The sequence below is a fragment of the Zonotrichia leucophrys genome, chromosome 1 (assembly GCF_028769735.1).
Source record: "Zonotrichia leucophrys gambelii isolate GWCS_2022_RI chromosome 1, RI_Zleu_2.0, whole genome shotgun sequence".
Classification (NCBI taxonomy): domain Eukaryota; kingdom Metazoa; phylum Chordata; class Aves; order Passeriformes; family Passerellidae; genus Zonotrichia; species Zonotrichia leucophrys.
In genome coordinates this window covers 32,275,847-32,289,053 of record NC_088169.1, presented here as the reverse complement: position 1 = coordinate 32,289,053, position 13,207 = coordinate 32,275,847, and the positions used below count along the sequence as shown (strand labels likewise).

The following is a 13,207-nucleotide window of genomic DNA, read 5'->3' as shown; positions in this document are numbered from 1 at the left end:
ACTAGTAGGTATGAAGAAATTACAAAAAATATTATTTTGCTTTTACATCCCTGATTCTAAAGAAAGCCCATGGATCACTGTTTGGATTCTGTACAGCACCTGTCAATTCAAATAACACTGAACTTAATTCAGTCCTGAGCTAGACTACATGGAGTTCCTATGATTTGCTATTAAAAACTACTTGTACACAGCACTTGCTGAATCATAATTTAGGCTACTTTTAAAGACACTGTTTTACAGACTGCTTTATATTTTTGCAATGGTTGTCTCTAAAGGATTCCAAGGGCTTTTCACTGAGAAACATGGAAGAAAGAGGACCTTTCAGATATATTCAGAAGAAGATGGAAAAAGAAGTGACTGCTCACAAAGGAGATGTAAGAATTTTGTGCAATTCCCAATGTCTTTTGTTTGACATTTATGGTAGATTGTTTTGCAGAGTTTTGTAACTACTGAATGTCTGAATTCTTTGAATTCTTTTGAAAAAATGGCTATTTTACATCTGAAATGTTAAAATGTACCTTTAAAAATGTTCTCATATAAAAAGACATCTTTTAGTTCTATTTTTTTTAAATCACACATAAAAAAATCCTTACAGATCCTAATTTTGACTTGGTTTTACCAAAAAGAGGAACTGGTTTTACCAAAGAGAGGAACTGTTTTTTCTTCTACAGTCTGCATGTTTTAGCAAAAAATTCCCATTCCTAAATTTAAAAGACAAGCATCAATACTTTAAAATGTAAAATTGTGTACATTTGGTATAAATCTTTTACTTAAATCAATACAAAATTCTATTGAAATTCCCTTTTTCTTTCTTTATTACTTTTAAAAAAGGCTAGCTTTTTCTTTGAGGATTGTTTAAAGAAATAGTTTGTATTAATTGAAAGGAGCTGCAGCATAGCCAAGGCAAATTCCTCTAATTTTTCTTGTGCAATGCATCCTGCATAATTTGGCAGGATGCATCACACAAGAAAAATTAGAGGAATTTGCCATGAAATGGATTTCCTGTGAGTGGAATATCAATTTAAACTTTATGATACAAAATTCCTCCACAATTTTATATAATCTTACAATTGCCTTACAGCTCTCAAAATTTAATTTTAATTCCTGAATGACAATACTTTTCAAAATATCTTAGCAGTCCCATGTAAAAGTTGAGAACGCACAAAATGTGCACCAATACCCTTTTCCAGATGATTTTATGGAATATTAGACATCCTCCAGTGAATTCAATAAATATAAGTGGAGGATGCAATGCTCAAGAAATTGCCATTCAGTGACTGCACACTGACACCAGCTGGTAACTGTGAAAGAACTTAAGGGTAAAGCATGCAAGACATACTACTAACTATCAGTTTTATCTTCTTACTGATGCATGACAAATTTAGTGTACATCAACAATCTACAATACCAGAAAATGTTATTAGGACATTCATAGAGATTAATTTTAAAAAACCTTTTGGAAACACTGTCAAATTTTGTTCTAGCTTTCAAACAGTATAGAAGTTTTACCTTATCAAATACTTTAGAAACCACATGCTTGTCCAGAACTGGGATGTATTTTGTACTGTGAAGGACAGTTGTAGGAGCTAATGCATCCATGATGGTGAGTCTCCTAGCAGCCAACCCATGGGTCTTTAACCAAAGAGCTGAAGAGACATCTAGAGAGCTAGAAAAGAGAGACTGTAAGATGTAGCTCAAGGTAGAAACACATTTGAAAGGTTTGAAATGACTGAAGAAAATATGTAAACTGTAAGTTTTGTTGTGCATTCATATATGCACACACATACCTTTCAGATGCCCCTTTCACAGTCTGCATTTTCAAATCTAAGAGAAAACATTTGCATTTTGTTATCTCAGAGGTTTTGTGCACACAAAAGTATGCCTAAATTAGTTGCCATATAATAGCATCATTTTTTATTTGAGCCTACAAGCAGCATCATGTACAACAACTGTATAACATTTCAGTTGCTAAATTAATCAGTGAAAATTAGTTTTAGTTTCCTTGCCTTCCTGGTGCATGATCAATAGTAACAGTGCTACTACATGCCTCATGAGCTCTAATCAGCCAGAGAAGAAATTTATAAAATAGAAAGGCAATTTGTTTTTTAAACTGGAATTTGTTTCAGTTTATTTATTTTTGACCAAGACCATAGATTACCCAGCTTATTTCCCAAGTCAAGATGTAACACCAAGTACTACCACTAATGAGGTGGCCAGGAGTGGCTAATTTAAGGTACACCACTACGAAAAGCTCTATAAAAGATATATAAAAAACTAAACATAAGATGCTGAAATGTAAAAAAGTCAAACATCTTCAAGTGTCATAGGTAAGGTTTTAGAATTACTTAGATGTATCATAAAGTTCAGAGTTGGACTAATTACTGAAAGAAATAAATACTATCTGGATGTATTTCTAAGTCCCATTGAAAACCCAGTTGTAAAAGGCTAGTTTGAGAACTGGCAGGAGTCTGAACACAGCTGTAAGGACTCTCTCACAATACCCCACTTCATCTCTGTTGAGTTTCAGTTCTTTGTACTGCAGATCTGCACAGCTTTGCCTCAAATGAGTCACCATTAGTTACAAATGTAATGGGAGAAACCTTACCATCTTCCCCAGTCAGACCTTCTTGTTCTGTCAACTTGCCTTTGAAAATGGTTGTACATTTCACACCCTTTTTGACAGAAAAACTCTTTTCCTCTGGAGACACTCCTTCCTCTGGGCTTTCTTCCCTAAATTTCACAGTACGGTTCAGGAATTGCAGCAGACTTGACTTTGTTTGATCTGTAGTTGTTGAAAGGGAAAGAAAGGAAGAGCTAACTTACTGCTCAGATTTTTGAGTTCCTCTTTGGTATTCAATTTTTAAGTGACTGCCTACACAATACATCAAGCAGAAAACTACTTCAATGCTAAGCTGTACTTTGTATTTTCCCCAAAGATGAGGGTTTATTTTACTTCAGCTGGGTAAATTTAGTTTCAGACTGCATACAAAGGACACTTCCAGGAGAAATGTAGTATTATGGGTGTAGTAAGGGGAAATATTAGTGTAAGTAATGCTGTAATTGGTAAAATATAGATCACCTCTTCATTCTTGCCAATTATGTACTTAGAATAAAAAGAGTTTAGGGTTTAATATCTGCTGTTAAAAAACTGTTTACAGAGCTTTCAAAACATTCTGCTAAAATAGCTACTTTTTCATGGCAGGACCTGTGACAAAGTACATATGAGCAGACATTTGTTTGTCTGTTTTCACCAAATAAGTAGGATGGCTGAAAAGTAGTGATGAAGAGAAGTTTAGATTTTCAAAATGATGATTACTTAAGTCAGCAAACTATCAATTTGTTCCCAAAACGAGGGATGATTTTTGCTATTTGCAACAGAATCTTTTCAAGTTAGTGAATGAATTCTTCTGAGAATTACAGCTCATATGAGTCTCACCTGCATATAATGCTTTCTTTCTTTGGGCTGGACTGGCAGCGGTGCTTTGCCTGGTTTGCTCATGTGATGGCACTGATGGCTCTTCTGAAGCACAGCACGGCCTACTCCTAAGAGAAGTACTCAGCTCTTTAATGTGTTTAGAAACAGGGACACAGTGTGTGTCTGCTTGTGATTACAGCTTGTCAGTGACAAAAATAAATTACTGCAAATATATAACACCAGTTTAAATAACACTAAGCTGAAGTTTTCTGGCAATTTAAACACTGATTTAAAATGCTTTGAACAGCGCAAAATATTTTCTGTTATACAAATATGCATTTCAAAGGAGAGCTCAAACCAGGTTAAAATATGCTTAGTTTTTTTAATTTTTGAAATGCAATTTCTTAGTTTACTTAAAATATGGTCATTATTTTAGGATAACACTCATGTATTTGGAATAAGAACAGAATGCTCTCTAATAGCTACTTTGAATCCCAGGGCTAAGTAACTACCATCAGCAATGAGATTATCTGCCACATACATACCTATGCACATATATGTATACACACACATATATATATGCCCCAGCATTAATAAAACATATAATATGCAAATTCTGAAATAAGCACTTAAAAACATTTTCATACTGGACATCCTACCTGCCCTTTCATACATGAAATCATAACACATCACTGTCCACTTGTAATAATTTTTACTTTATTTTCATTCTTTTACTGTTTTAAATAGATTTCTGTCTTAGAAATCTGATTTCTTTTAATGCATTTTTTAATGATTTTAGTATCACTGCATAAATAAATACACAAGTGTATTTGTCCATAATTCATGTTTCAATCAGCATATTCCAATGAACAACCATTTAGTCAGGAGGTATCAAGGCAGCTCTACTTAGATGACAATAATTTTTTATGAATTCTCTAGGTCAGAGGGACCAATTTTACCACATGTTGGAGACAAAAAAATCATTTCCCCTCTTTGCTTTAATTATTCGTAATATGTTGAGACTATTGGTATATTTGAAATAATTTTGTTTCAGGCATCACAGTATTAGTTAATTTTTCCAGATTTTTCTTTTCCATTACCCTGAGAGTAAGAAAGCAACAACATCTTTTAAAAAGGAAAAATGTAAGAGATAGTTCACACCTCTCATTAACATAATAACACAATGAGGACATACTTATTGTCTGGATAATTTTCTTCACTATAAGAATTCATCATCAGACTTTTCTCATGAAAGGTCTTCACTTTCTCTAGATCTTTCTCTCCTTGATCAATTTCTCTTTTCAAAAGATATATGTCTTTATTCTAACAAAAAGAAAATCAAATGTTTTAGTACAATTGCTCCAAAATATGTTTCATTTCTGAAATGAAATTATGCAAGTTCTGAATAATAATAATAATTCTGAATAATGATTCAGGACAGCTTCCAAATTTTGTATACTTTTTCAGGCAGGCTCTTGTGCTTGGCATTATAGCCTTTCAAATTATTCTTCCTTTCTAGGAAAATGGCAAGCATTCCCTTACTAGCCAGTTCCCCTTGAGATATGAACAGCTGTGTTTCTGAATAAGGTAATGAGGTCACTAGCTCCACTCATTTCAAGCAAGCAAGAAAATAAGCAAATAAATAAAATACAATACAAGGTACATTGCCTGTTATTCTACAGATCTCAGCTGCATCACATTGTATTCCCAGGCTCAGGGAAGCAAAAACCATACTCTTCAGATGAACACTGGAACTGACTAGGAATCATTTAGGCTAAAGGAGGAAACAGGAAGGAAATTCCAACAATGATCCCTGTACAGCTCCCACAGGACCACAGGCTCCCATCTCCAAGTCTGGAGATGTACAACAGACTCTGGCCCTCATTTTTCCAACATGAGCAGTGTCACACAGTCCACCACCAGCAGAATCACTGAAATTGCCCAGTGATTTTTCAAAAGTGACATTTTTCAAAAGCTGGATTCTTTTCACATCTTCATTCTAATTGGTGTCTGTAAAGTTCAAATTTCCCAGTACTGTCTTGTCCTCATAGTTCAACTACCACCATTTCTGAAATCTATGCAATTAGTTCACTGAGTGCTAATTTTAATTAAAAGCAAGAATATGTTTCAAATGGGTGTTTCTGTTAGTCTATTCAGAAATTTCCTCTTGTGGATTGTTGAGCTGCTCAGTCACACTTGATAAATGATTGCTATTCTAGTCATTTTAGTTCTCATAGATCTCTCCCAAGCAGCTACTGCAGAACAAACTTGTCACAAAAATCCATAGAATCATTATCATTCAAATTTAGCTCTGCATTCTCTTATTTATTAACAGGATACAAACCATGCTTTCATTTTAAGCAGTAACTTATTTCTGAAACAGCAGAGATCATGTGTTTCTTCCAGAGCTGATTTGGTCTACACGTACTTTTAGGTTTTAGTTTTCAAGAGGGGTCATCAGGAGAGTGTGTTTGCAACAACAACACTACAAATATAATTTGCATTATACTTAACCTTTTTTGTTGTTGTCTAGAAAAATTTTACCAGAAAACAATCATATTATTGCTTTCATATCATGTCAAATCTGACTAGGATTTACCCTCTCTTTCTCAGTAATCTATTGTAATATGAAATCACAATAGTGCAAGTCATGTGGCTTTCCAAAGTAGCATGAAGCAGCAAATATATTGATTTTCAGATACTCACAAAAACAAACTCTGGAGTATCAGGATCACTCAAATAAATGTTGTAATAATGAAACCGTCCCTGTGTTGTAGTAGATAGATCATACAAAAATGTATTGGCTTCTATATCATCACAGTTGAAGGATACAGTATGGATGGGAATTTTACAGTGAAGTTGGACTTCAGCCAAAATTATCTGGGGGGGCTGAAAATCAAAAAAACCTTTATGTTAAAAATGTGGCACCTAGAAACATATTCATCAAAGCATGGAGAATTTGTAACAATTTAATCAGTTGTTCTGTTCCTCAGAGACAGATATAGATCAGTTAAAAGTATGCACTTTATACAGATTGCTATTTCAATCAGAAATTAGCTAAATGAGCTAATTTAAAACTGGGTTTGAAAGACTGTTAAGTGCATTTAGGCACATGATGTAAATTATAATATAATCAGTACTCTTTGTTTCTGAAGTTTTAAAATAAATTACTAATGTTTAGGAAATTAAACTACTACATTAGTGTTTAGCATCACTGGATATATATAAAATATTTTTGGAAGTATATAAGTGTGGATCTTCTTAAGAAATTGAATTAGTTCAAAGAAAAGTTAATTCAATAGCAGGAAACAAAGCAGAGGCTGAGAAAATAGGAAAGCTAGTTTCCTCCTCCCATAAAGAAATAAAAATTAGGTGAAAAAGTAGATCTACCGTCTCCAAAAATGCTGAAGGATCTGGTGGAAAAAAAATATTGACTCAGTTCTCTAAATTCTGATAACATTTCAGTTGTTCAAAATACTCAAAAATCTTGACAAATTAAGTAATGTTTGAAATATAATACTTGTGTTGGTTGAACTTTAATACTTAAAAGCAACATCAGCCTTTTTCTTTATTTAATTGTTAAAAAGGTATAAAATACATTATTAATAAGGTAAAAAAGAAATTACTTATTCCCTAATTTTGAACTTAATAAAAATATTAAAAATAAGAATATAAGTAGTACATGAAGCCAAATTATTCTTTGGTAAAATATTAATTTATGCTCTTAGCCAGAAAAACTGTGAAACACTGCCAATAAACATCCAAGAGACTCCACAAGACTCAGCGCTGCAGGTATGACGTTCATCTCATAATTCCAACTGCCGACACCTCTTTTCTGCATTTTCTGTTTTCTCATTTAGAAATACCTGGTCAGGTCTCCCATCAGTCAAGAGATAAATAGCCTGAGTGTCAGTATCAGCAAGAGCAATCTGGAGAGCTTTGAGTGTATTTGTGGAACTTCCAACCTAAGAAACCAAAGAGAAAAAGACCAAGAAACAGCTATAAATACAAACAATTCTTTGCATCTGTTCTTAAATTCATAATGACAGTGTAGTGATTCAAGGGATAATACAGAACCAAAATGACTAATAAAATGGTGAAAACATTTATGTCACGTAGCTAACAAAAGCTAAGCAAGTGTCAATGTAAAATAAATTGATACCAGATTGTTATTCAGTGCTTATGCAAACACACAGAAGCAATCTGAGCTGTACAAGCAAAAGCAATCACTAAAAGACAATAAACAGATAGGAAGATGGAAGACAAAAGATGCATTCTCTTCGTTTTTACCACCGATGCTCCTGCTTGCCAGCTCATCACACTCCCTTGAAACACATATTTTACTCAATCAAACAGTTCAAAAGTTCCTCAGAAGAGTTGTGCAAATTTATATCCCCAAAACTGGTAAAGGACTTCTTGGTTTTCCAAACATATTTTTCCAGACTCTTAGCAACAAAGCATGCCTAGCAAACTAATGCTGTGCTCACTAAAAATTTCCACTGGAGTAATAATAGCACTTTTCCTATGTCATTCACATACTCAGTGATCATGATCTGCCTTTCTTCTTTTTACACTAAATTCAATTAAATGCATTTCATGGCTTAGGAACCTAAGCCCTAAGATACATTTTGTATCTTAGCTGTCCACCTTTCAAACATTGTGTACAAAACCTTCCAAACTAAAGGAACACGTAAGGTTTACCAGTATAAAAAACATTTCATCAAGTCTTAGTCTTTTATGGAACCAAAGCAAAACCTCTAAAAAGATAAGAGTCTGTTTTATGCTTGTATAACACCTGAGTACTGTTCTGGAGGGCAGTGAGGATTGTAGCGGTGTAAGAAGAGATTCAGCACCCATGGATATAATGTCTTACAGAAGATAAATATAAATATCTAACATTGACCCATACAGGCAAATATATGCTAAGAGACATCATTATTTCTTCAGTCCTATAAACTGTGTTAAAATTTCTTCCAGTCCTTCCCACAAGGGCAAAGGAAATCAGGTGAAATGGAATAGAAGGTACATTCTGACAGTTACTCTGTATGGCTACATAAGAGTGTATGGGCCAGGCAATGTGATAGCTCATCTACCTAATTGTCTTATCTTCTGACCCACAAGCAATTCTTATCAGTACCCACTCATAAGAAATAACCAGCCAAAGTTGTTAAATTTATCTAATACTCCTGATGTTTTAGTATTTATAAAGTTTTCGACATATCGCTCATTACCATGTTTAAATTGGCCAAACTGATTTAAAACAAATCAGCTTCCTTCATTGCTTTTTACATCATAGGAACATAGGGTGGATGCTGATGATGTGCAGAAAATAGCCCTGTACCTTATGGTAAAGGTTTAAAAGAAAATAACTCCATACCTTATGGTTCATTTTAGGTTTCTCAATTGCTACTGTTACAAACAAACACCAGTTTTATCAGTGTTTAAACAACAATGACATATTTCAACTATATGACAGTACTACCACTAAAATTTTAGATGTCATTACATTTAAAGGATTTTTAAGGAGCAGTTAGTTACTGTTTACAGCTCAGCTTCCTTATTCATAATCTTGGGACCAAAGAGCATAAAATGGGATCAAAGGATCTACTCTGAATAATATTCCAGAGCAACCCTCTGTTCATTTCACCTTCACTGCAAAGACAGCTTTTTGATCTCAGACTTATGCCTGCAAGGCTTAAAAGAGGTTAAAAGGTCAGCAGCACATGTCATCCCTGAAAGAAAGTAGCCTGCTCTTGTGCCATTTCCTATTCCATTTCAATATCTAGATCTCAACTTAGAATGAAATTTATAATCTAAAATTCATACTTTTATGAATAATGATGGAAAAGGCCATTCACTAATGGATATACAAGATGGTATCAAAATATGGTAGTTCAAAGTATTATTGAACTTTCATGATGCTGTACAATATACATGACTTAAGCAGAGACAAGTTTTCAAGCCTCAAGGAGGACAGCAAAATAAGGCTAAATGAGCTCAGTTACAAGTGTTCAGCTGCTCAGGGAGGCCACACTAATACCTCCTTTTCTCTGTGCGTTGGTCTGTTAGTGTTTTCTGAGAGTACCAATTTATTGATCTTGCTCTGTAGTCTCAGAGGTATTATGTTGCTTACCCAATTTCCTCATGCCCAGGAATCTCGTATTAAGGCTGAAGAAGAGCTTTCACAATGCTGAGAAGTTTTATTACATGAACATGGGGGTTTGTGCTAGAAAACATAATGTGGGATGTATCTATACCTTTGCATGACTGATTTTTAGTCCTGTGTTCATAACCTTGCTGTCCACACTTAATGGTCCTAAGGCTGCTGATAGTTACAATATGGCGGATTGTTGTGACTGACTACAAGCAGTTCTGCTTTGTTTTGAAAAACACTCAGAGAGAGAATACTGGGTAGATAGATGTTTGGTCTGAGTATGTTTGTTCTTATGTTTCTGTGGCACCTAAAGTTAGCTGTCTATCCATCAAAAGGGATTAGAAATGCTTCTCCAGTTTGCTGGCTTTGGTCTCCTGTACCACCTCTGAGCTGGAAGTTAGCCAGCAACACCTCTCACCCATGCAGCACCCCTGCAGCAAGAATGACAAATTTAAAAGCAGGGTCTGAGTGATTACAGGATTCCTAGGGAAGTCAAATTGGCCAATGCTCACATTTTGGCTACTAAACATAGCAGGCTGCAAGTTGAATTAATATGATTTCCTAAACAGATCCATTGTTAAAGGATTATTATACCTGGCAAACACATTGTATTCAGATCTACTTAATTTTATCCATCATCTATATTGTCAGCTTACTCAAGTCAAAGACAGTCTATGCAAAATCACCCCAGCCATACAGAAAGTGGAGAAACAATACACAACTTTGAAAAAACAAAGAAGCAAACACACTTTATTACAAACTCTTTGTAATAATTAGCTGCTGTATTACCTCAAGCCCTTTAATCCAAAGCCAAGCATCTTGCAAATTTTCCTCATTAACCTCAACAAGTTTCTCTTGCCATGCCACTGCTTGGGCACTAAATTTCACAAAGTTAAATCTCTTCTTGTGTCTCAGTTGCTCCTGCAAGAGACAGCATCTGAATTTTACCTACTATTAAAAGAAAGAATACTTGTATCCTGAAATACTGAGTAATAGCAATTAATTTAATTATTATATAATTAATGATATTATTACAATAAATTATGATAAAATATTAATATATGTTTCTATTTTATTATTATATTAAATTATGTTTAAAATATGTTTATATTTTAATATGATTATTGCAATAAAATTAAGAGAGACATAGAAAGCTAGAGACATTTATTGCTTGCAACTATTAAGATTGCTTGAAATTCCCAAAGTAAGTCTCCATACACTCATATTTCTCAAACAATTTAAACAGCAAATGTGTAGGAGGACATGAAAGAGAGAGATGAAACCAGCTATGATCAGTGGTGTAAGAAAGAGATTATCACTGCTTACCAGAGGAAATTGAAATCAGAAAGAAAGTAAGATCTCATTTAGAGGAGGAGAACAAGAATCATGTAAAGAGCACAGGCAAGGAGAACTAGGACAGCAGGAGAAAATCAAGACTTTGTTGAAGCTACTTTTGGACAGAAGTTATAAGTTAGGGAAGATTTGTGCAAGCAAGTACAAACTTTCAGAGCCTGAAGTCTTTGCTTCCCTTTCATCATAATTTTATGAGCAGCTTCCTGTGAAACCTTCTGGCACAGTATCTAAGATATTTCTAGTGCTGATCTGCTTAGAGGACCACAAAATACTATGTCCTATGACTTGAGCACTTAGCTCAAAAATCTCTCTGTCACAGTTTCAATTTTTTTAGTCCTACCAATGATTGCTGTCAATGCCAGACTGAATTTTCATCTCACTTCTCTTAGGACTAAAGAAATTTAAAATTAATCATGTCTCTGAAATATTAATGAAGCTTAGGTGACATCATTGTAGACCTCTAACCCTAGACAAGACAATCCTTTCTTAGGTGTGTCTCCCAGTACTCATAGCTTTTGAGGTACTCCTGCACTTTGCCAGTCCCTGTGCAAAGTTCTGAGTCACTGTAAAATGCAAGGAAGTCAAAAACATTCTACATCCTCTATTGTAGAAGCATGAAAGTGAATCTAGAACACTCATTACAAATCACAACAAGCCAATGGAATTGAATGACACTGCTTAAAAGTGAAAATGAAAACACTGAAAGGCGTTTCATTGCATGGCTTGTTTTTCATTTGGCTTTTCTTGTTGTTGTTGTTTTTTGTTTTTTAGTTTGCTTGTTTTTCTTTTCTTTAGAAGTGATGTGGCTTGAGGGAAAGAATGACTTAAGCAATTTTAATTTTTAATATTTTCTCTTGCTTTTTTCAAATAGTTGTATAAATGAGGGGAAAATATAAATTCTTAATTAAAAAATGAGCACAAGAAGAAAAATCTAAATATTTTTATAAAGCTGCTGTTTTCAAAACAATATTTAAAAATAAAGAAAAAGCAGAGTAACAACTATCCAGAAAAGATCAGTTTACTCTAAAATGTTCCTTAGCCTTCAGAGTCATCCCTTTATCATACCTGCATTAGCTGAAATATTTTTTCCTTCACTAGTGGCAGCTTGTTTTTCATAGACTGGGATGTATCAATAAGAATACAGATATCATCTTCAAACACATTCCCAAAAAGCCCTCTGCTTCCTTGCTGAAGCCACTTAATCCTGGGGGAGGAAAAAAAAAATCAAAACCTGCTCTGTAACATCTTTGGAGCTCTGTGTATCAGAATCTGAGAGGTAGGATCTTTTTGTCACTGCCATACTTCTTATTCTCTTTCCCAAAGGAACCTGTTAGTATGACTGTCAGAAGCCCTTGATGAATCAGTCCCCTGTCCCTACATCACAAGACATTTTTAGTTTTTAATTAGTTTTTTATTTCAATAGAAAACAACACAGCACCTTTCTAAAGTCAGGTATCAGGTAGTTTGGGCTGGGAAATCCAACGTGGAAGCAACATGCAACAAGTGGTATAACCATGGTCCTGTATCTGTTTTCCAGACTCATCTCAGTAAATAATTTAAGCCTATATTACTATGGCTCCCTTCTCAGGAAACCACTTGAGAATCTCTTCTCCAAGGAACTTAAGCACTTCAAAGAGCCTTAATATAACACAGATGCTTCAATGGTTTGTGGACCTTGAGCCTTAAATACAGAGTTTGATTTACAGTTTAAACAGGACTGGGATGTGCCAGCCAGTTAAATACATGCACACATACTGCTCTGCACAAGAACATTTCCTCGGTAATGGATGCAGCAAGTCCAAATCTGATTTCCCTTGAGAGTCATAAAATACTTATCTACACTGAAACAGAGACATTTAACATATGGAACATCATGGCCCTGGGAAAAATATACATCTCCACAGAAGATTTCAGAAAAGTTCTAACATGGAAATATAAGGATACTGCTACAGTAGCTACTGAGATATATTTTGTCATTAGTTATTTCACCCAAAGTGTTTGATGAGGTCTACCAAGACTTTTTAAACTTCAGATGAAACATTCAAAACAGCAATCTTGATTAGGATTTCAAAAATTCATGCTCACCACAGCTGCTTATCTCAAATTTTCCTTTGACAGTATGTAATTGTTATCCTAAATACAGTAATATGAAGGTAAACTAGAAGGAATAACACAACTCTGTTTGACCTTGCTAAATATAATCAGATTGTTATATTTTTGGCTGGAAAGGAGAAACAAAATTTAAAATTCACCAATAATATAAAGGTTCACATCCTTCTTTTTTC

General features: G+C 34.3%; 1 protein-coding gene across 1 annotated transcript in view; it reads right to left on the bottom strand.

Moving 5' to 3' along the window:
- VWA3B (von Willebrand factor A domain containing 3B) overlaps positions 1-13,207 on the bottom strand; it is a 60,573-nt gene that overhangs the window by 18,824 nt on the left and 28,542 nt on the right. The window contains 9 exon segments of the mRNA XM_064714777.1: positions 1,510-1,666; positions 1,788-1,824; positions 2,606-2,782; positions 3,437-3,543; positions 4,611-4,738; positions 6,122-6,304; positions 7,282-7,380; positions 10,359-10,490; positions 11,988-12,126. Coding sequence (XP_064570847.1) covers positions 1,510-1,666; positions 1,788-1,824; positions 2,606-2,782; positions 3,437-3,543; positions 4,611-4,738; positions 6,122-6,304; positions 7,282-7,380; positions 10,359-10,490; positions 11,988-12,126 — 1,159 coding nt within the window.